This window comes from Ctenocephalides felis, unplaced genomic scaffold, assembly GCF_003426905.1.
Source record: "Ctenocephalides felis isolate EL2017-DRISC unplaced genomic scaffold, ASM342690v1 CF-g0.4_SCAFFOLD_01170, whole genome shotgun sequence".
Lineage (NCBI taxonomy): Eukaryota > Metazoa > Arthropoda > Insecta > Siphonaptera > Pulicidae > Ctenocephalides > Ctenocephalides felis.
In genome coordinates, this window is record NW_020537324.1 from 37,125,104 (window position 1) to 37,149,393 (window position 24,290).

Consider the following 24,290-nt stretch of genomic DNA (forward strand, 5'->3'; position numbering starts at 1 on the left):
ATGCATCGAGATGATTCTATGATATTAAATCATCCAAGTGAAGGATTTGATAATCATATATCTGGAACAAGCAGTTTCATAGAATCCGAGCAAGCCTCAAATCTTATTACTGCTGCTGGAAATAAATATAATGCTTTAAAGAATTGCCTTAATTCAATTAAGGATACACTAACCAAAGGTAAGTCAATAAATATTATCATTCGAATATAGGAAAATAAACTGAAAATAAAATTATGAATTTCATCATTGATAGATCTTACGCCGATTCAAACTACGAAACTGTCAAAGTATTTTGGGAGTTTTTTTAGTAAGAGTAAAATACACAGAAAAACTTTTAAAATCTTGATTAAAAATTTATGCATTATATTTATAGGGTCTGCCAAATAGCCTTTTTTTAATGGTATAGCAGAAACTACTGATTTATTCTCAAATTTCTTTCTTTTTATTTGAAAGTACAATTTTCTCGGGTACTAGTAGTTCCATTATAATGGGAAATAATTTTATTGAAATGTCTGTCTAAATTATAAATGGCTACAAAAAATCTAAACGGACTCCAAAAAAAGAATATGGGCATGAATTTAGATTTAGTGGATATATTACCACGAAAATATGATACCAATAATTGAAATTAGACAGTAAGTCAATGCAAAACACTTAAAACGTTCAAATAGATAACTATGAAATGTAATTAAAACACAGGTCATTATATATGATATATTTTTGTTTATACTTACAAGTTTTTAATTTGTTTATGTTGGGCTTTTAGGTGGTGAATCGCTGTCTCCTCAACTGCTAAATTTATCGTCCTTTTCTAGTACGTTAGGTTTAACTGATGATATGCCACATGAGACATTGCAATATGCTCGCAGAGCTCATCTTTCATCTTTGAACTCAAATTATGCGCAAAATCTATTAGCAACAGGCGAGGTAAAATACGACAACTTATAATATAATATAAATATGCTCGTATTATCTTTTTTATCAGCCTCAACAACAAATATTTGGGAGTTCTTCAAAGGAGTTAGCTGAAATTCAGAAGCAGCTGGATGAAAGTCGCGACGAAATCAAATCACTCGTTTCTTCAAAACGCGATACTCTTGATGTTTTTAAACAACTACGTGAAAAGTATGATGCACTGAGAATGGTATGTTTTTTGTCAAATAATTGTAAGGGTTGATTTCATTGTATGTTTTCTTTGAATTTTAGTCCAGAAAAACAGCTTTAGAACAGCTTGCTATTCTTAAGCATCAAAACTCTGAACTACATGAAAGATTCGAGAATGAAAAAAAACTGCGTGAGAAAGAATATAAGGTACATATTTAGTAAATTTCTATAAACAGGTAAAAATCTGGAATTAAAAAATTCGGATTAAGTTGTTTTATAATGAATACGTTTTTTCATTTAAAAATGAAAGATATGAACAAATATTGCATTAACCATTCGTCGGTAGGAGTGGTCTGGCCAGACTTTTTTTGATTTCAATTAAAAAAAAAAATTAGTAATCCTATCGACTTGAAATTTCTGGACTTTTCCTGAAATTTCATTAGCTGTCGATCAATGAAAAAATCAGGACGAAAAAATGTGTGGCCCAGCCACACTACTCCGACGGTTTGCAGGTAAATAAATATATGACCGACGGAGGGTTAAATTAAACTACATAAAATAAAACAATAATTGGCAATCCATATATTCTAAATTAAGGGGCCAATTCTCCGGTAAAATAGACCACAACATGGCGTTGTTAAGGCAACGCTACTTAAGTAAATTATTATGTAAATGTCACCTATTACATTCGACACTTAAAAGATCTACACTAAAGCGTTGTATTAGAATAACTTTTTATCATATTAGCTTAACTGTGTCATCTCTCCAAATTGAATTGGCGTCAGTATAAAAACGCAGTACAATCTTCTATAGATGATAATTAAGACAATAAGGTAATTATTTTCTGAATTATCTAATAGGGGAGATACGGACTAAATGTAATAGACAAAATTATTTTGGGCATTATTGTCACAGTATTGTCGCAGTAACCAGTTCAAACGTGTATCGCGCCTTCAAAAGGTTATTTTGAGAGTGGTTTTCTGATGTTTTATGGGGATTTATTTATCGTTATTGCTCTATTAAAGTGAATGAGTTATTGCCAGTGTTAGTGGTATCAATCAATTTTATTGCAATTATTATTTTTGTTCATTTTCGGACAAACTGACATACTAATACAATGGACAAAGTAACAAACTACTATTTCTTGAGCATTCATAAGAGGCTATGAAAAAAGTATATTCAAATCAGCCAAAAGTGACTAATTTTTGATTTCAACTCTAACTTGTTCTAAAAACAGACCAAAATATACACGTACATGAATACTTTCATTTATTGTTGTTAAATGTATAAGGATGTTTCTCGTTCGCTTACTCAAATTGTTATGGTATAATTAAACCTTTGTAAATGTAAACTTTTTAAAACGCTGTATCAACTGATATCTATAGTTTACGAATTTATTGCAATGTTCTTATTATAATAACTGTCTAGTCACTAAGTTTTACCTAATTGAAGATTTTATATATTTATTACTTATGTACTATTTATGTTACTACACGGACTGCAGTTTTGAAAGTAAAAGTTTTCGCTACCCCCTCTACAGGGTAGCAACTTTACGGTACAAAAGCTCAACGCCATGAAGATCGCTGTTTTTATGATTAATAAAACAATATGAAAATACGTCCGAACAATACATATTTTTTCGTATTGCGTCTGGCGAAGGTTGGTTAAGTTGTATGACATGTATCATGTGCAGATGTCCCAAATGGGACCAAATGACTAATCTTCCCAGTATGTATTTCTTATATAACATTTTGTCCGTGCTATATGAACAAAATTGATTTCGTAATTAGTTAAAATTTTCATTAATGAAATGTGTTAGTATAGTTTCTACTTAATTAAATGACTTTTACTGGTAGTCAATGAATCAAAGACGATTGAGACTGGTTATAATATCATTGAATAATTAAATATCCTTAAATAGTAAAACACCATGTCGTTTTATCAGTACTTCCCCTACTATTAAACTGTAGTTTAAGCTGTTTTTTTAAGTAACCATGGTAATATGATAAATTCCACAAAATGGAGGATTTAATATAATAAACGGTTATATAGATGAAAATATATACATTTTAAATTTTTATTTTATTTTATAATGCATAAAAATTTGGGCTAGTCAAATTGATTTTTTATTTGCCTCTTCTGTTACCAGTATTCTATCTTATATAACTATATAATGCATAATATGATTCCTTTATATTTAAAAAGGAAACTGTCGGCCTGCGGAGAGCTTTGGACAGCTTGCGTTCCACGTCCGATCATTTAAAAAGAAGTAATGAAAGTTTACTAAGACAATTACGGGGATCACATGTTGATGTAGAGGAACTCCGAGCTTCTGTTGAGGAAACTAAAGAACGACTGAAATGCAGTGAACACCAATTACTTTTATGTGATGCTGAAATCAAACGAAGGTAGAGTGATACATTTTAAATAATTTGCATTTAATCAGATAGAATAAAAATAATTAGTTTTATGCAAAACATAAATGAACTAGTTAGTAATGGTATTTTGCCTTGAGGCAAGTTACATGAACTTCCCGATATGTGTAAATAATCGACTTAATCAATAAAAAATAAATTAATTTATGAGTGATTAAAGTATGAAAACGAATGAACACGTTAACTCGGAATATTTTCTAAGATCAAATTTTCAAAAATCAACAATTTTTATAATTGAACCAGTTTCCGTAGGACTTTAATGTTTAGTATGTTCATTGAGACCAAGTACTCTATCGTTAAACCAAGTAAATAGTCTAATTTTAATTTTAACAAACGTCAAAAAAACTACTTATTTTCTCAAACTTTAATGAATTTTTAAAATTAATTTACTTAAGGCCGTAATATTTCAGTAAGTTCTATAAGACCATGATATATATCGCCAAAAAAAGTTCCATAAAAATCGGCTTAACAGTTAATTACAAGAAAACTTGGTAAAGCTTGGTGGATTTTCACCTAACACTAATCAGTATCATTCCCAAGTAATATCTTTCGGTTTTTTACAGCTTTACAGTTTTTGATTTTTCAAAATCGATTCGGTAGTATGAGCTTAAATGTGGACGAAACGTTCAACACTTTTTTTTCAAATAACGAAGAAACGGCTTGGCAAATCGTCGCACGAAACTGACAAACGATAGTCCTCATCGAGATACATCAAATGGCTTTTAAATTTCTGAAATCGGATTAGGCGTTTTTGAGAAAATGTCGATTAAAAGTCTAATTTTGACAAATGCCAAAAAGAAAGAAACCAATTTTTGCAAACTTTGACGAATTTTTGAAGTTAAACCAGTTGTCGTAGGGCCGTAACATTTTAGTATGATTTAGAAGACTATGGTATCTATAGTCCAAAAAATAATGAAAATCGTCAAGAAAAAATTTTAACACTTTATTACAAGAAAACAGCCCGGTCGATCTTTACCAAAAACTAATCAGCACGATTCTCAACGAATATCTTTCGAACGGTTTTTGAATTTTCATAATTGATCAGAATTGCGGGCTAAAACGTGGACGAAAATTTTTTCACTTTTCTGCGATTTACAAAGAAACGGCTTGGCTGATCGTCGCGCAAAACTCTAGTCCTCATCGAGATACATCGAATGGTTATTAAATTTTTGAAATCGGTCCAGCCATTTTTGAGAAAACGTCGATTTACGGCAAAAAATCTGTTCACTTACACATACACACACATACTTTTACCAAATTTGGTCTCATTCGATTCAGAATGGCTTGAAACGTCGAGAAAACATAAAATTAGCGAATCGGATTTTTCAATGAAAACATAAACTTCTCCTTCGGGAAGTTAGTAAAGAAAATGTATGTAAAATATTACGAAACTTTAATATCTGAAAATTTCATGAAATTATTTTACGATTCTAAACTAGGAGCATTTTTGGATGATTTTAAACAATCATAAAATGTTTAAAGATTTTGAAAATCCTGCATTTTCTAAATTTAAAAAGTTCAAAAAAATATATATGTTCTGTTTTTTTTTCTTTCTAAAATTATAATTTTAGACTTCTTTCAAAGCTTGTTTTTTCATATTTATTTTGTTCAGGATTTTTCTTTACAAGTACTAAAAATAATAAAAATGTGAAAATATTAATATAATAAAAATCGACGAAAATGGAACAAATGATTATTGGATTAAGCGATGATCGATTATTGGTTTAATTTGTTACTAATGTAGTTATTAACAATTGCAAATATTTTTTAAAATTACGATGGTTGTTGTGAAATACTTCCACAAGAAATTATAATGAATAAAAAGGAAATAAAAATTAATTATGAGGTTTTGGAAAAATTAAATTAAAAGCAATTGTTTAACAAATACATATAATAAACGGAAAGGGTACAACAAAATATTGAAGTTTTATATATATATATATATATATATATATATAAATATATATATATTATTTAATTCTAGAAACATTATCCACTTGTAAATTTTGTTAGTTTCATACTGCTACATTAAGTGATGTACGCTTAAAACGACTTTAACTCTGCCAATGTAGGAAACTATATTATATATACGTTTGATACAAAGAAAATTCAAAAATATTGTATTGAACACTTTCTATAAAAAAATTAAATTTGTAAATATTATAAGGTAATAATGATATCTTACACATATATAAATATTGACAAGTGGTAATTAATGTTGTAATAAATTTATATTTGAAATTTTGGAAATTTCGCCGTTCATATATTCGCATAAATTATGTTTTTAAAGTATTCTAAAGTTTGAAATAAATTTATGTAGTATTGTTTTCACTATTAGAAACATCATGAATTATATCGAATGAACTAGTTTTAAAATTGGGTTCAAAGTATAAGAATTAAGTAATTCATTGCATAAATAGATAGGAAAAAATATCATTAGATGTAAAGAAGATAAATTTACAATACCAAATATTACTCGAATTAGTTTTTAAATGAGTATTGATTATTATTTATTTAAACACATTTATTTGATAGAAATATTAATCACATATCATTTGAGTAAATTATTACACCTACTTCAATTACAAATATCTAAACAAAATTTAATATTTTTATATTTATAGAGATGCGTCGCGACATGAAATATTAAAACAAAATACTCAGTATGTAGAACTTCAAAGAAAATGTGAAGAATTAGAGGTAAGACTTGTTTTTAGTCATATTTTTAATTACTACATTTATAATTATTTAACAATAATACTACAAATATATTGTTTTATTGTTAAAATAGTACAAACTAATAATATAATTATTAAAATTTATGATTAGGAGAAATACGGACAAAATGATATATGTGGACAGAATGACTCAGTAGCCTTATTTAAAAATTGGCATGATTTATTATCATTTTTGCGACTATGTAGCATGAAAAAAGCCAATTCTGTGAGATGTTGAGCTTCATTGTCGCAGTAATCACTTCAAACGTGTCTCGCGCGTCATATTTTGTTGGGACTTATTCATCATTATTTGTAATCATTTCTGTTAATATTAATGAACTTACGCCAGTACTAGTGATTTCTATCAATTTTATTGAATTATATGGCGTTTGACGGACGAACTTTCGGACGAAATTACATTCCTATACAATGAACAAAATGACATAGTACGACTATTTGGCAAACACTACAGGGTAGTTTGTTCGAGGTCAAGCAAAAGAAAATTGAAACCTTTCAAAGGTGATTGGCTTTTAACTTTTGCTTTAATCACTTCTAAAAACAAAATAAAACTAGTTGTGTATGGCATCGTGCCTTGAGGCTGGAACTTCCCGTACCGTAATGAAATATATTCAAGAAATATTAAATGTTTTCATATAGATTATTATAAATTGTCTAATATTTATAAGAGAGTTATATAAACTGAATTACAGAGTTAAAATTATTAACTTCCCGTAGGGTAAGTTATTGTAATCATCCAAAAATCGAAATCGAAAATTTTTGCATTTCTCGACCTTTTGAGGGTTTCTGAACATTTTGGCATACTTAAAAAAAATGGATGTGTGTGTGTATGTATGTATGGATACAATTTTTCGTCCACGTTTTCAGGCGCATGGATCAACTGATTTGAATAGTTAAAAAAACATTCGATTTCCATCGATAGGGAGATGTGCCGATTAGTTTTTGGCAAAGGCAGGTCCAGCAGTTACGGAGATAAAGAGCAAAGAGTGCAGAAAATAGAAATCGAGTTTTTGAGAGAACGGAGCATCCGATTTGAATGATCTAAAAAACATTCATTCAGTAATGATTGGGAGAAGTAGTTATTAGTTTTTGGCAAAGGCAGGCCCAGGCATTTCAAAGATACAGAGCTAAATATGCAAAAAATGGCAGTTTTTAAGGGAACTAAGCGTCCGATTTAAATAATTTAAAGAACTTTCTGCTTGTTTTAACAAAATAATTGATTTTGGGGAAAAAAAATTGTCTCATAATTTTTTTTTTCAAAAAATTTTTTTTTTTGTATATCGAAAATAATTCAGATTTTTATCTTAATTCTATTCTAATATACTTTAAAGAAATAATTTCAACTTTTCAATTCAGTTTATATAATTCTTATAAATATTAGACAATGTTACAATATTTATAATAAACTATTTTAAAACATTTAATATTCCTCGATTATTTCCTTACTGTACGGGAAGTTCCAGCAATTTGCCTTTATTTAAAGTATATTGTGAGCTTTAAAACTTTAGCCAAAAATCTGAATTATTTTTGATATACAAAAAAATATATATGAGAAAAAAAAATTTGAAATATTTTTTTTTCCAAAAGCAATTATTTTGTCAAAACAAGCAAAAAGTTTTTTGAATAATTCAAATCAGATGCTTAGTTCTCTAAAAATTGTTATTTTCTAAAAATGTGCTATATTTTGCACTGGTATCTCCGAAACGGCTGGAACTGCATTTGCCAAAAAACTAATCAGCACATCTCCCTATCAATAGGTATCGAATGTATTTTGAACTATTCAAATCGGTTGATCCGTGCGCCTGAAAACGTAGACAAAAAATTGTATCTATACATACATACACACACACATGCACACGCACATTCATTTTTTCTGAGGTATGCCAAATGTTCAGAAACCTTTAAAACGTGAGGAAATGTAACCTACGGGAAGTTTAAAACTTACAATTTAATGCAAAACCATCTTCTCCTGCTCCGAGCTCGGAAAAAGTTAGATACATTGTATGATTTTTCCTCTTTGAATTCAGACTTTACGTACTGATATTCCATAAAGGAATAAAATAATTAATTTAAGACTTGTTTTTTTTAATGAGTATCTCAATATGTGTTTACTTCACATGTCATTATGTATGTATACAAAAACGTTTTTATAATAGATTGCTTTCTTTTATAATAAATATGTTATATTAATTCCTATTTAATTGAAAGTTAATGAAATAAGGATGAATTAAATGCCTTAGGGTTCATAATATGATTAAATAAATTAATAATAAAAAAAATCCAAAAACTATATGTCATATTGTCTCTACTTTTTCTACAACTATGCTATTTATTTGTATCAAAAGGCAATACAAAACTTTCACTTTTATTCTCAGATTAGAAAGATTAAGACACGATTCGTGACAATAAATTAGAAAATAGTATACAAAATTTAAAAAATATACTTCTATAGGCAGCTTTGCAGCAAGCAGGACAAGCTGATGATGAACGTTGTAGACAAATGGAGCAAGAAATTATAAGATTGAAAACTACAGCAAGCGAAAACCAAAAATTATTCGAACGCGAAAGGAAAGAGTCCAACGAAATTCTTCAAGATTTAAACGCATCAATTGTAACTCACAAAGAAAAGTATGGCTCTTAATATAATATGTTAATTAAAACTTTACTTAAATGCATATATTATATTTGTAGAATAAAAGAATTAAGCGGAATAGTGATAAAGCAAGATGCGTTGATACAAGAACAATTGCAAGCTATTGAATCACAGGTAAAAGCTTAATGTAAAAGTATTTACTTTATTCATTATGATAAGCCGATTTAATAAACAAGTGTATTTATTATGGTGAATGTCCTCCTGGTATGAAATTCGTTTTGTATTAAAAGTACATTCCAAGTCATTTTAGTAATATAAAAGTAATTACAATAGTAATGATAACTATTCAAATATCTTTTTTTATTATATGTGAATTAGATTACCACTCATTATAACCTAAATTTTGTACATTACTTTCTTTAACTCTCATAATTTGATACTTCAATAACTAAGAATTATAAAATCAGCGATACTAGAATTTATTGTAAAATATTATTTTAATTTGTCTATTAATGTTGAAAAAATAACTAATTTAGAGAAAGCAAAATTAAAAATTATCGTTGAATATATTATTTCTAATACAAATCTGAACTGTCCGAAATATTTTGCACTTCCTCATTTTGTTTGATTAATAAACTCAATTTTTTTATTTTTTCGTGATCAAAGTAGACAATATAAAACATCCGTGTTTGTTGTAAAACGTCACTCATTGAATACATTTTTAGATTTTCAGAAAAATAAATACTGTTAATGTGTAAGACTGATGGTTTTAAAATGATGAGAGCGGTATACATTCTATGAATAAACTCTATAATATTTGTAGTCCGCCAAGAAGGTTGTTTTCGGGTAGGCTTGCGGTTTTTGGGAATTTGTTTACGTTTTCTGAACGCAACAGGGTCGCTTATTATAAAAATTATATTTTTTATAAACATCAAATTCACTCGATCTGTTAGTATACATTTTTAGTATACACTAGATGTACCCGTTCACGCTTTGCCGTGTTTTAATTTAAATTAAAAAGTTGAACAAAAATGTATATTTGTTACATTTGGTCTACCAGTTTTCTTGTATTCTAATCTACCTGTCTAAATTGCTTTCTGTTTTCTTCTCTACCTGTCCATCAGTTTACCTGTCAATCTGTTTGCCAGTCAACCAATTTACCAGTCCACCAATTTACCTGTCCACCAATTTACCTGCCCACTAATTTACCTGTACACAAGTATACCTGTCATCCTGTTTATCAGTCTATCAATTTAGCTAACCACCAATTTACCTGTTCAACAATTTATCTATTCAATAATTTGTCTACCTATTTACCTATCAACTTGTTTATCAATCTATCATTTTACCGACCTAAAAATTTACCTGTCAACCAATTTACATTTTAACCCGTTTGTCTGTCTTGTTATATGCCTATCTATCAGTTGTCCTAGCTAGCATTTTACATTTTTTCTAATTTACCTTTCCAACAATTTACCTGTCTACAAATTCACTTTTCAATTAATTTACATATCAACCTGTTTTCAATACGCCATTTTACCTGTCAACCAATTTACCTGTCATCTCGTTTTATATGTCTACCAATTATTGTTCAAGAATTTACCTGTTTAACGATTTACTTGTTTAACAATTTGTTTACCAATTTACATTTCAACCTGTTTATCAATTTTCCATTTCACCGGCCTTACAATTAATCTGTCAACCAGTTTTACATGTCTGCCAATTTACCTGTGAACCTGTTTATCTGTTTCGTTATTTATCTATCTACCAGTTGTCTTGCCTACCATTTTATAAATCCTTTAATTAACTTGGCCATCGCCTTACCTACCTACAAATTTACCTGTTTACCTGTTTACCTGTATACCTGTTCATCTGTCAATATTTTTATTTATCCTATTGTTTATCTGTTTACCTTCTTGTCAGTTTACCTGTCCACCAGTTCAATTGTCCACCAGTTTACCTGTCCACCAATACACCAGTCAATCAGTTTATCAGTTTACCAATTTAACTGTCCAACTATTTACCTGTTTATCAATTTACCTGCCATCTCGTTTTATATGTCTACCAATTAACCTGTTTACCAATTTATATATCATTTCGTTCTACATGTCTACCAATTAATCTGTCAAACTGTTTATCTGTCTACATATTTGTCTATCTACCAGTTGTTCTCTCGAGCATTTTACATATCAGTCCACCAGTTTAACTATCTACCAATATACCTGTCTACCAGATCATCTATCTCCTTATCGATCTATCTACCTATTTATCTGTTTTCTTGTTTACCTGTTTATCTGTTTACCTGTCTGCCAGGTTACCTGCCCAACAAATTATCTGTACACCATACCTCTACCAATTTACTTGTTCAACAATTTACCTGTATACCTATTTACCTACCTACCAATTTACTATTGGTACTTACCTGTTTATCAATCTACCATTTTACCTATCTACCTATTGTTTTAAGGAAAAACAAATAAAGGAAATTCAACATACATCTGAAAATGCTAAAAAGAGAGCGGAGTACTTAGAAGAAAAACTTTCAGAAGCAGAAGAGGAATTTAAAGAGGCTTTAGTTCCTTCTGAAGCAGCAACTCAGTTGAAAGAGACCAGGTAATTTTCAAATAATTATTACATTGTGAAATTAATTGTATGATGTTCATGTGGTAAATTAATATCTAATAATCGATTTATTTTTCATATTAAATTGATTGAGCAGGATCGTTTGAAATAGGGAATATGAAAATGAATAACGATCTCTGAATGTTAGTAAATTTTTTCTGAGTTTCAAACATATATTGAAAATTGCATTGATACCCTATATTTTTCCTTTTAACCCGTCATAATAAACTATTTGTATTTTATCTAAAAGCAAATCATTCAGACATATTGATTCATAAATGAATATTAAAAATTTGACTTTTATTCTCATGACTTTTGTAAATTATCAACTTGGCAAATCAGCATTTGAGATTTATAATTAAATATTAATATATTGATCAAATATTATTGCTTCTTAAGTAATAGTTGCATTTTTTTAATTCGACGATTTAGATTATTTGCAGTATACGCCACGTAATGTAGTTCTATTTTTTCGAAATATAGAGCGAACTTAATAACTTTTAATAAGTAAATAGCTAATCAAGATATATTTTTGGTAAAAACAATCTGGCGCCAAAATAATTCTGAAAATTGCGATCCGACGTTGACGGATATCAATGTATTAAAATAGAAAATTAACTAGTTGTAAGTAGCATTTTGGTTTAATTCCAGTTACGACATGTGTAAATTATCGACTTAATCAACAAGAATTAGACATAGCTATTTAGATAAAATGTTCAGCTGTTTATTTTGAAAATCAAACTTTTGCTTTCATTTAAAATGATTTTCAATTGATATAAACAATTAAATTAATATTTTAACAAATTTCATTTCATACTTTTCGTGTTCTAAACGTGGGTTGTATTTTAGTGTGGACGTAACCTGTAATCAGTAGCTACCAAAGAATGAAGCACGCGGCGAAGTTCTAAAGTTTGATTCATTATTATAATGACGGCTTATCGTAGACCTCTTATCCTTTAGTATGTTATTTTAAACTACAAAATGTATCACTACACAAAGCTTCATGAAAATTGTAAAAAATTCAAAACATATAAAAAATAAACGACTCGGCCGTTCCTAGCCAAAAACTCATGAACGTGATTACCTACTAATATCCTTCGAACAATTTTTGTTTTTTATAATCGATTCAAGAGTTTGGTCTAAAACTTGAACGAATACGTCGAATGGCTTTTAATTTTTTAAAACGGTCTAACCGTTTTTTATAAAAGATCGACAAACATCAAAAATTGGTCAGATACACACACAATTTTTTCAAATTTAGACTCATTCGATTTACAATGACTTAAAACGTCGAGAAAACATAACATCAGCAGATCAAAATTTTTTACCAAAACATTAACTTTACTTTCAGGAAATTAAAAAAGAAGAAAAACTTATATAGAGCGAACTGAATTTTATTAGTATATAAAACGACTGTCAAATGCGTAAAACAAACTTGACTACTAATTATCATTAAATTTTAACTGTTCCGATATATTGATAAATGCATTCTATACAACTATGTTAATAATTCCTTAATAAACTTAATATTTTTCTTCCTTGCTTATTAAAAACTAATATATCAAGCGCAATTTAAACTTAATTCTAATATTAAATTAATTTTAATTCTAACATTAAACTTAATTCTAATATTACTTGAAACAATTTTTATAATCATTTCTTGTAACAATTATTGATTATATCTACAGACAGGAATTGGAAAATACACGAGATGCTTTATTAATAAAAGATAAAATAATAGAAGATCAAGTAGGCACAATCCAGAATCTTAAAACTACTCTTAACGAAAAATCAAATGAGTTACAAAAACTTTCCATGCAAAGAGATCGTGAGAAGAGCAAATACAAGTTAGCTCTCGGAGAGCTACAGGTATGATTCAAAAAGATAATAATAAATCAGTGCTATTTATTATAATTTAGAAAATAACAATAGTTAGTTATTATTATTAATTTTAATATTAATTATATAATAGTAGTATGACATGATTCGCATTTGGTTCAGAAACTAGCACCACAAGATTCTGCTATGACTAATGTTTGTAGCTTTTCATCTGGATTAGCTCATTTAGCATATTTAGCTACTTTTTTACAATTCGTACGCATTTTTATTTGTCCATATTCAATTTACAAAATATATTCGCGTTTTTCATCTCCATTATTTTTATTTATTTAGTCAATGTAGAGGTAACTCGGTACGGTTGTGTCACTTTTTTATCAACAATAAACTTGTTAATTTACCATATAACAGAAAAATAAATTATATAGTAATTTGAACATGTGTCTGCGATGATAGTTACAAAATCAAATCACACAAGAAATGGGCGAGTGTCACAACCGTCCACACCCCAAGACGTTTGTAACAGACATGAACATAGGTTTAAAGACAGCTATAAACACGTATAACAATGATTTATTACAATTTTTATTGTTAGAAATATATAACGCAACACAACATATTCATTTATAAAAAGCTTATGAATATAGTTTGACAAATATAACAAAACATAATTTTCTAAACGATGTTAACTAAGAATTCTTGTGAAATGTTTTTTGTCTTGATTTTCCCTTTGTATTTTGCATTTTGTCTTAGTTAAGTTAGATTTTTCTTTAACTATTTAATCTTCACCGTACCCACAAAATTTGTCACAACCCAACCCACACTTTTGAAAACAAATCATTGTAATGACTGAACAAATTATCTACGTAGAAACTAATGGCTAATAATTAATTATTTGTGTTCAACTTACAGCAATACTAGTGGGGTGCATGCCATCGTGCCTAAAGGCAAATTGCTAGACCGTAATTAAAAATCTTAGTACAGAACCCCAAAAAAAATTACTTAAAATGTGTACACATTATGAACATCTCTATAAAATATCTGATAATTTGATGTGCATAAGTCCAATAAACATTTTTGACCGCCAAATGCCATTTTTTTAACTTATTTTTATTGGGAGTCTTTTTTATCTTGTCAATACAAGTAAAATATTTTACTAATGATTAAAATCGGACGCTCCGTTCTCTTAAAAACTGAGCTACTGTTTTTGGCACTTTTTGCCCCGTATCTTCGGAACGGCTAGACCTGCCTTCGCCAAAAACTAATCAGCACGTCTCCTTATCAATACAAATCGAATGTTTTTTACATTATTCAAATCGGTTAAATCGTTTTTCAGAAATCGTCGAAAATTTGTATCCGCACACACACACACAAATACACACACACACATACATTCATTTTTTCTAAGGTATGCCAAAATGTTCAGATACCTTTGAAACGTAAAGATATATAAACATTTTCATTTTCGATTTTTTTGCGATTGCTATAACTTGCCTTAGGGGAAGTTAATAACAAACCAATTGATTTATCTATATAAACGTAACAGTTTTTATTGAAAGAAATCGAAGAATAAAGCTTACTTTTGACTCTTTATAAGCAATGCGGTGTAAAGATCAATGCAATAATGGAAACTTGTTTGAGCAAACATACTTCATATTTTCCCCTTTGGACCCTATCTCAAAATCAGTATAGTTTAGCTGTTATGACGCCCGTCACTGCCGTATCATGGCACAACCGTACTCAATCTTTCCTATACTTCATTTATACGCGTACTTGTCACAGCAATCAGAACTATTATATATTCTACAAGCTGTACTGAACACTGTTTATTTCTAAGAAGATATTGTTCATAATATATAGCGGGCGCTGTAGGGCATCGAGTATGCATAATATGATGATCGCCAACTCCCTGCAGATTCTTTTACCTGAGATGCCAAACAAAAAAAAATCCATGTTGCCAGCTTCGGCGTTGTTCGAATTTCCCTGTACCTGCCTTTTCACTTTATACGCATGCCTCGATGCATCGTGGCGCTCGACGTAGTAGCCAGTATAAAGCAGTTTTTAGTGCCTAATAGTTTTTTTTATTCATAATCATATCATATAATATAATATTATTCATAGTTACTTGTATCTAAATTTTTCCTTCAGACAAATACGCTGAAAATGTCGGTACAAGTGATAAATATTCAGTAGCCCAAGCGAAGTGGAATATAGTGATTTTGCGAAAAACGAATGATATGGTCGCAAAACTAAACCCACCACATTTGTTAGAAAATATTAATTAACAAAAATTTTGGAAAAATTAAAAATATATAATGCAGACTTTACCGTACACCAAAACTTGTATGGCAACAAACTTGTATGGAAAGTTACTTGGTGGTTTAGATCTATGGCTTGACGGTTCATCTACATAGAATTTTTTTTCATGATGCTATTCAACTGCTCAATCACTAGCCAAAAACCTTTGTTATATTTTTCCAGCTTTAAACAACAAAATCAATGCTTCTATCAGTTTCAAACAATAAAAAAACAAATTTTATATCTGCATCACTGGACTTTGTTCAAATGTTCTATCACTTTTAAAAATCTAAATCTCAATGGCGACAATTAACTTTATTATAAACTATAATTGGTGGATTTCCAGCGTCCACGGTTTCTATATGGATTGGGGTAAAAAAATGTATTTGGTGCACCAGTTAAAAAAGTTTTAGTTACCTTTATTTTCAAAGACATGCGACTGCGTGTGTTTTTGGATAGTGTCTGGTTTTGGTTGACCACAAAAACTAATTCTTTGAAAATAATGGTTCGGCTGTTACAGTGACATCGTCTCGTTAGTTTCACATGTTACAGACCTTCGTGCAACTTAAATTGAAGCAACCCAATGGTGAGATATAATTTTATCAAGCCAGGACACTTTGCACAGATCACGTCAAATCAAATGTTTTCCGGACACATTATTTTACAACTTAGTGACAAAAAATGACAAGCGCTTACGCACGATCTGACATCTTGTGAATTTTTTTTACTGGTCATCTTGGAAATTACATTTATACCAACTGTCCTCAAAACATCTATGCCTCAAAAGAAGCAATCAGAGCGGAAATTCCAAAAAAAACATCTGAAATGACAACACAATACATGAAAAGTTTCAGAGAATACCTAACCCTCTGTATCGAAAACAAGCGACATAATTTGCAAAAAATATTTTTTTACAAATTAATTTTCATATATATTATGAAGATTTAGAAATACACAAACTTTTATCGTCATTTAATATTTTCCGCAGAACCATGTATTTCCACTTATACCTTCAAAACTTATCTGTTGATAAGCTACGGCATATTTCATCTTTTCTTCTATATACTTTGTTTTTTAAACAAAGGTGGTTTTAATTTTTTGAACAAATTATCCCTTTTTCGCAAAATCACTATTAGTGCAGTAAACGGAGAGGAAAAAAGGGTATAACCTCTGACTTTTTTTACTGTGCTCCGAATTGAATGAAATTTTGGAATTAAGTTCATCTTATCCTCAAGTTCAAAAGTGAAAACAATTCGGGTTGCGCCATCACCCCCCGGGGGAATAACACCCCTTCTCAATTGTGTAATTACATTTTTTCAAAATAACGTCGGAAGTAGTTTTTTGCGTGTAAAATGAATGAGCTATCATGCAAATAACAAGCATATACGATGTTTTTTTCTTTTAAATGATATGGTTTAATGAGCGCCATTTCTACCAGAATTAAAGTAATTCACATTCCATCTAGAATTCACTTCATTATAGACATCTTGATGGTTTCTAGCAGATTCACTACTTTAGTACAAACTAGTTTCAGAAAACTCACGATTTTATAAAAACTTTTTTTTATAATATATGACGTCCATATTATATGAAGTAAATATGAATAAAAACGAAACGTACGGGGAAATTCGACCAACACCGAAGCTGGCAACATGGGTTTTCTTTTTGTTTGGCCTCTCAGATAAAAAATCTGCAGAGTTGACGGTCTTCATATTATGCATACTCGATGCCCTACAGCGCCTGGACTAGTAGGTAATGTATTGATTGTCTTTACTCTATGTGAGATATAGTTTTTTTAATTTTTCATACTGAACGCTATTAGAGATAATCGTCGCTCTGATTCGGATATTGGAGCAATGCCGGATTAAGAGCTATTTTTACTTGGAAACATATTGTTATCTATATTTCCAAGTGAAAATCGCTGCTTGACCCCAGGCTGCTCGAAGTGGGTCGAATCGAACCCGGAGTTCTGAATCAAGACCCGTCGCTCTTATAATCGCTTACCTACGGGCGAGCCCAAATCTCCTATATGGTTTGATTTTATGGAAAAGTTTTTTACTAATAATTTGAAATTATTATACAGACTCGCAAACCAGTAAGCGGTAATCTTATCCAACAACGACAGAAAATGGGCTGGCAGGAGGACGAACAGCGTGCTGCTTGTAAACAACTACTTCTCATGCGACGAGAAAAAGACCATGCCGTATTCACAGCACACTATGTAACAAAACAGCTAATACAAACAGTATCTGAATTCGAAAATGTAAGATATCATTATATACATTTTTATATGACTCAATACATTAAAATTTTTGTTGGTATAATTACTAACTAATGCTAATTGATTAATTTCTAATTCTAATTTTAGTGCTAAAAATATTTTCTATTTAAATGATTTTACTTGATACAACATTACAAAAAAACAATAAATAACTAGTGGTGTATGGCATCGTGCCTTAAAATTTGCCTTCTGGAACTTCCCGTACCGTAATGAAATTTTCGGAGAATATTAAATCTTTTCAAATTGAATTCAAATTATTATGAATACTATAACCATAGATAAGATTTTAACTTGCATTATTCGTATTTTATAGACAAAATACAAGAGCTTATAAATTGGGTGATGATGTTTATATACGTTTACATAAAAAATAAATAAACAGAACTTAATAAAGAGGAATTAGAATAAAGGATCTTGTCTCATATTTCTAAGAAGGAAAAAAAATGTATCCATACATACGCAAAGTTATCATTATTTATTTTAAGTTTATAAGTGAGCTTTAAAATTACAGTTATAATTAAAATTAGAACCCGAATTATTTTCAATATTCAAAAAAAAAAAAATGAAATAGTTTTTTTTTATTTCTTAAAAAATAATTGATTCGTCAATACAAGCAAAAGGCTTTTTGAATCATTCGAATCAAATACTTCGTTCTCACAAAAACTGCAATTTTTTGTACACTTAGCCCCGTATCTACGTAACGGCTGGACCTATCTTTGCCAAAAACTAATCACTACTTCTCCCCATCATTACGAATTGAATGTTTTCTGAATAATTCGAATCGAATGCTCCTTGTTTTCAAAAACTCGATTTCTTTTTTCTGCCCTCTTTGCTTTGTATCTCCAAAATGACTGGATTTGTCTTTGCCAAAAACTAATTAGCACGTCTCCCCATCAGTATAAAGATCGAATGTTTTATGAATTATTCGAATCGGTTTATCTTGGCGCCCGGAATCGTGAACAAAAAATTGTATCCATATTATTCTATACACACACATCCATTTTTCTAAGGTATTCCAAAATGTTCAAAACCTTCGAAACGTAAACATATGCAAAAAAAAATAATTTAGATTTTTGGACGATTACTATAACTGACCATAAGAAAAGTTAAAAATTGCGCTTAAATGTCATAAACCAGGGAGTACACGGTGCAAGTAGTGTTAGAGCGAAATATCGAATACTGAGTAAATATCGAAACTTTGCTGTCGACAGTGAGTATTTTTACTATCGATATTTTAGTTCGATATATTTGTCAAAATCGATTTTTGTGCCAAATGCAATACAACAGTTTCTCAGGTGATCATACTGTTCAAAGAAGTGTCAAAAAACGATCTCAAAGGATCATCAGTCTCAAAATTTATTGCTAAAAACCCAAAATGAATAGGACCACACTATTAAATAAAGATGTTTATTTATTACTCTTATGTAAAATGAAACAGCTTTTTAAAGTTCCTAAATATTTTGTAAAAATATTCTCAACAATTACAATACATGAGTATTTTAAGTAAAAGAATAAAAAAATAATTATTTCGGATAATAATACTCAACAATTTTAATACATGAGTATTAATTTAGTGAAAAAAATCGAAATATAATTATTTTAAATAATAGTTTTTAACAATTTCAATACATGAATAATTTACGTGAAAAAGAATCGAAATTAATTATTTCTAATAAAAGTACTCAACAATTTCGGTATTTTAGTATTTTATGTGAAAAAAAATCGAAATATAATTATTGAGTAAGTATTGAGAAATTGTTGAGTATTATTATTAGAAATAATTATATTTCGATTCTTGTTAGAAATAATAATATTTCTTTTTCACATAAAATACTAATATACTGAAATTGTTAAGTATTTTTTTAGAAATAATTTAATTTCGATTTTTTTTACTAAAATACTCATGTATTGAAGTTGTTGAGTATTATTATTCGAAACAATTATTTTCTATCTTTTTAACGTAAAATACTCATGTATTGAAATATTTGAATATCAATATGCAAACATATGGGTTTGAGTTTCTCGGAACCATTTAAACTTTAAATCCCATCGCTCCGAAGGAATGTTTCTCTAAATTGTTCTATTGTACAAGTGTGCAAATATTATCTCGACCGTCAAGGGGCACAACTAGTGTAACCGCCTAAAAAGGTGATTTTTGGGAATTTATATTAAAAAAACTACTTTATCAATCATTTAAAAATTTTAGAAATATATTTATACATGTTTTGAGAATACATAGTATAAATATTTTTTAAGTTATCGTCGATCTCCAACGGCGCGACAAAAAAGGCCCCTAACTGCTGCAGTGATTCCGGTCTTCTACGTGGATAAAATTAAAAAAAAAAATCGCGTTAAACTAGATAATATTGTCTGTAAAATGAACTACGATAAAGAAAAATTGACAAAATGGCAGCGTTTCTTAAAAAAAAGTAAAAAAAAGAATTTTACCCAAAATTTTGGTCGTTTTTGGACTGCCAATATTCGATTTTTGATTCGATCAAAAAATCGATAGTTTATTTTACGGAGAACTATATATAGAACATGTAAAAGAAATTGATAGTGATCGGATCATTTGTTTTTGAGTAATCGTTGCAGCAAATTCGGAAAATGCTGTTTCGAGAAAAAACGCGTTTAAAGATTAAATGATCGTTATACTACTATATACTATATACAGTAGCGGCGCTAGGCGTCGGCGGTGTCGGCGGCCGCCGACGGCCTCGCGCCTGGGGGGGCCTCGCAAGAGGCCCCGGAAAAATTTTAATTATTTAAAATTTAGTTAATTTTCATACGGATGTGCGAGTAAAGAAGGTGATTAGTGGTTTACAGGCACTATCATTTTACTCTTTTATCTTTTATGGACATTATCTAACATCGTCTGTCAACACTATAGATTATTAAATCTAAATAACTTCGCGCAAGCTAATTCTCTGGTTATTTATATTTGTGTATTTCTTATGTGAGCACTATGTAAATCATCGTTCTTTTTAGAAATACATACGAGTGGGAATCTTAACGTATCGAAACAGTAATTAAATATTCGAGGAATAAAAGTAATCAATGATCAATAAAAATTGATCAATGAGAAATAACAATGAGATAATAACAAAAACTGTTAATTTGAAACTAATCATTGTTTCACACCGTCAACACAAGCAATATATTTTTTTAAAGATTCTATCGGGATGATCAGTTCTTTCAAATAAAATTGATAACCTTTTAAACTTTTTTTGTATCTCCGAAACCGCTAAATCTGCCTTTGACAATTTATCAACACGAATCGAATGTTTTTTTAAATCCTTTAAATCGGTTGATCCGCTCTGATGTCGTCGACAAAAAATTAAAGCGTCTTAAAAAAACGACATTTTGACATTTTTGAACCAATTTTAAAAATTCAAAAACTGATCGAAAGTTTTCAGTTGGCGATCGTGCTGAATTGTTTTTTCGTCAAGATCGACCGCACAGTTTCTTCGTAATTTATTGTAAAAATATTTTTTCAAAAAAAACTTGTTAGTATCATCCAACATAAATTCTATGGAACTACGATAAATGATTAATTATAAAAAGTCATTAAATTTTAGAATAATGGGACGAGCTTTTAGACCATGTCTACCTACTATGTGATGTTCGGATTTGTGCACTCAAATTAGTATGAACATAGATTTTTTAAATCTAATTAATCACTTGCAGATTGCAAAACTTTATCTAATTAGTTATTAAGTCGGTGATTTTCAACCATTTTTTTATCATAATGATCGAAAAAACATAAAATTTGCTAATCAAATGTTGGGCAAAAAGAAACTTTTTCGCGATAATGATTTAATTTTAGTGCTTTTCTAATAGCTGGAGAACAAACCATTTTTGCCGAAGAGTTTGTTTATTTTGACTTGTGTAATTTTTGTCTATTTCAATTGGTGTATTTATCTGATTAAAAAAATCTCATATACAGTTATAGCAATCACAAAAAAATCTAAAACAAAAATTTTTATATATCTTCAAAGATTTCTGAACATTTTGGCAAATTTTCGTCGACGATTTCGCGAACATGGATCAACCAATTTGAAAAATTCAGAAAACATTTGACATGTATTGAAGGTAAGAAGACGTGCTGATTAGGTTTTAACAAAGGCAGGATAAGCCGTTTTGAAGATACGGGACAAAAAGTGCCAAACTGATTACATTTTTTAGGAAGGCAGGTCTAGCGGTTTTGGAAATCCAGTAAAAAAGCACAACAAAAGCCATTTGGCATATGCACATCAAATTATCAGATATTTTATAAAGATTTTAATTAATAGTGAGTTAAGTTAGACTGCAACGTGGGGTTTACGCGCTTCGACATTTCGTCTCTAAGCAGCTAACGCAACGTGATTGCTTTGAAAAAAAGTTCGAATTTTCAACAAAATATTTCAAATTAAATAATGTCAATTTCTTTCTCTTTTCAAATTTTTCAAAGCTTTTCAAAAATTTAAATTACGGCACGAAAAGTTTCAGCAATTTGCCTTTAGGCACGATGCCATGTACCACTAGTCAACTTGCAACTAGCAAAAAAGGGGGGCCTCGCAAACGAATTTCGCCGACGCCCACGAATGGTCTAGCGCCGCCACTGACTATATATACTTTTTAAATGGCTGTAACTCAAAAACTATTCAAGATATCGATTTAAAATTTAGTATGTTATTTTTTAAAGGTATAACCTATCAAAATATGGAAAAATTTAAAATTCAATGTTTAGAAAATTTCACACTAGTTGTGCCCCTTAAACTGAATATTTATTGCTTTCCAAAGGGCTTAATATTGCACTTTTATGTAAACATGTAATGGCGTTTTCAAGTTGCATGGTCGCTAAAATTATTCATTATTTTACTTAAAAAGTATTGCATTTTGAATGTAGTATCAGACCATAATATTGTTTTAACCAAAAATACTCAACTATTATAATTTGGTCTTTTTTTTAAAAAAGTATAGAATTTGAAATTAGTATTGAAAAATTACTGTTAACATTTTACAATATTGAAAATGATTCTGATTTATCACATCAGATACAACAATAGAATTCATTATAATAGATATTTATTGAGTTTTTGGTCTTTTTTGCACATACGTTTGATTTTGATGAAATGTACTCAAAATTTGATATTGAGTACTATCGATACTTTCGCCACGATATTTGTTTGGGATCGATATTTTGCTTTGATATATTTTTCAGTACTCACTATCGACATTTTTCCTCGATACTTCTAACACTAGTTGTAAGTGGTAAGTGCCACGGTTTTGTAACCGCAAGGATCCCGGTGAAAACCTGACGCAACGTACGATCTGATATCGAACTGTAATGATATTCATTTTTACTGAAAAATGAAGACTCTTTAATATATTACGCAAGTAAAAACCGAAATTTGAGGCATTGCAGCATTGTATCACATCACTGTTACATACACACATACATCCATTTTCTCTAATGTATTCCAAAATGTCCAGAAACTTCTGAAACGTAAAGATATATAAAAATTATCATTTTCGATTTTTTGCGATTACTTAACTTAACCTACGGGAAAAAATCTCATTTCAATTACCTAAAGAGTTTTGGTAAATAAATATATCTACAAAATTATATTTGTCTTTATTTCTTGCATATTGCTGAGTTTAATATTTGACTTCTTACATAATGCACCTTACGCATATAAAATTTTTATGATAATTATTATCAAAACGCTTAATTTATTAATATTATACAATTTTTGTTTGCAGCAAGTTGCAACACAGAAAAAAGTGCACCGCATGCTAATTTCTGTTTTAGGAGAAAAAGAAAAAAATGCTGAATAAAATAACTAATTCTGTAAGAATATATATATATTTTATTTAGTAATAACGATAGATACAGTGTTTTATTATATTCATATGTTTTAAGAACTTTAAAATCTGTAGATTTTACAAAGTAATTTTTTTGATATAGAATGCGGAGCTGTTATCACGACAACTTGATTTGCGTAATCAAGCAGAAGAAAACATAGACAAGAAATTATGACAAAGGTAAAAATATAATTTTGGATTCGATAAATTGATTCAGTAAATAATGATATTTTGATAGGCTCTATCAGCAAGAGATACATGTGTTGCAGTTCTGAACAAACTGCCTTCTGGTGGACTTAATCTTGAGTGAGTAAAAATTATTTTTCATCATTTAGTAAATAATTATATTTTAGTTTTTTGCTGTTGAACACGAATCTAAACTTAAAAACCATAAAATCTCCGAATTGAGTAATTCTTCTGCATGATAATTAAAATTTTATAATTTCTGTCATTTCCTGGCCATTTTTACCATAAATGACTTTTAGTATTCACTTAATGATCTTTTTTTTTAAGGTGTTTTTTTGTGGATTACAGCAGTA

The 24,290-nt window shown here is 29.4% G+C and overlaps 1 protein-coding gene across 1 annotated transcript; it reads left to right on the forward strand.

Annotated features, from left to right (window-relative positions):
- LOC113367183 (myosin-2-like) lies at window positions 1-23,724 on the forward strand. The gene is made up of 12 exons (XM_026608811.1): window positions 1-178; window positions 767-927; window positions 986-1,144; window positions 1,207-1,311; window positions 3,310-3,512; window positions 6,164-6,239; window positions 8,727-8,902; window positions 8,966-9,041; window positions 11,335-11,480; window positions 13,178-13,358; window positions 17,707-17,886; window positions 23,650-23,724. The coding sequence occupies exons 1-12, from the start codon at window positions 1-3 to the stop codon at window positions 23,722-23,724; spliced, it is 1,716 nt and encodes a 571-aa protein (XP_026464596.1).
- Window positions 23,725-24,290: the final 566 nt, after the last annotated feature.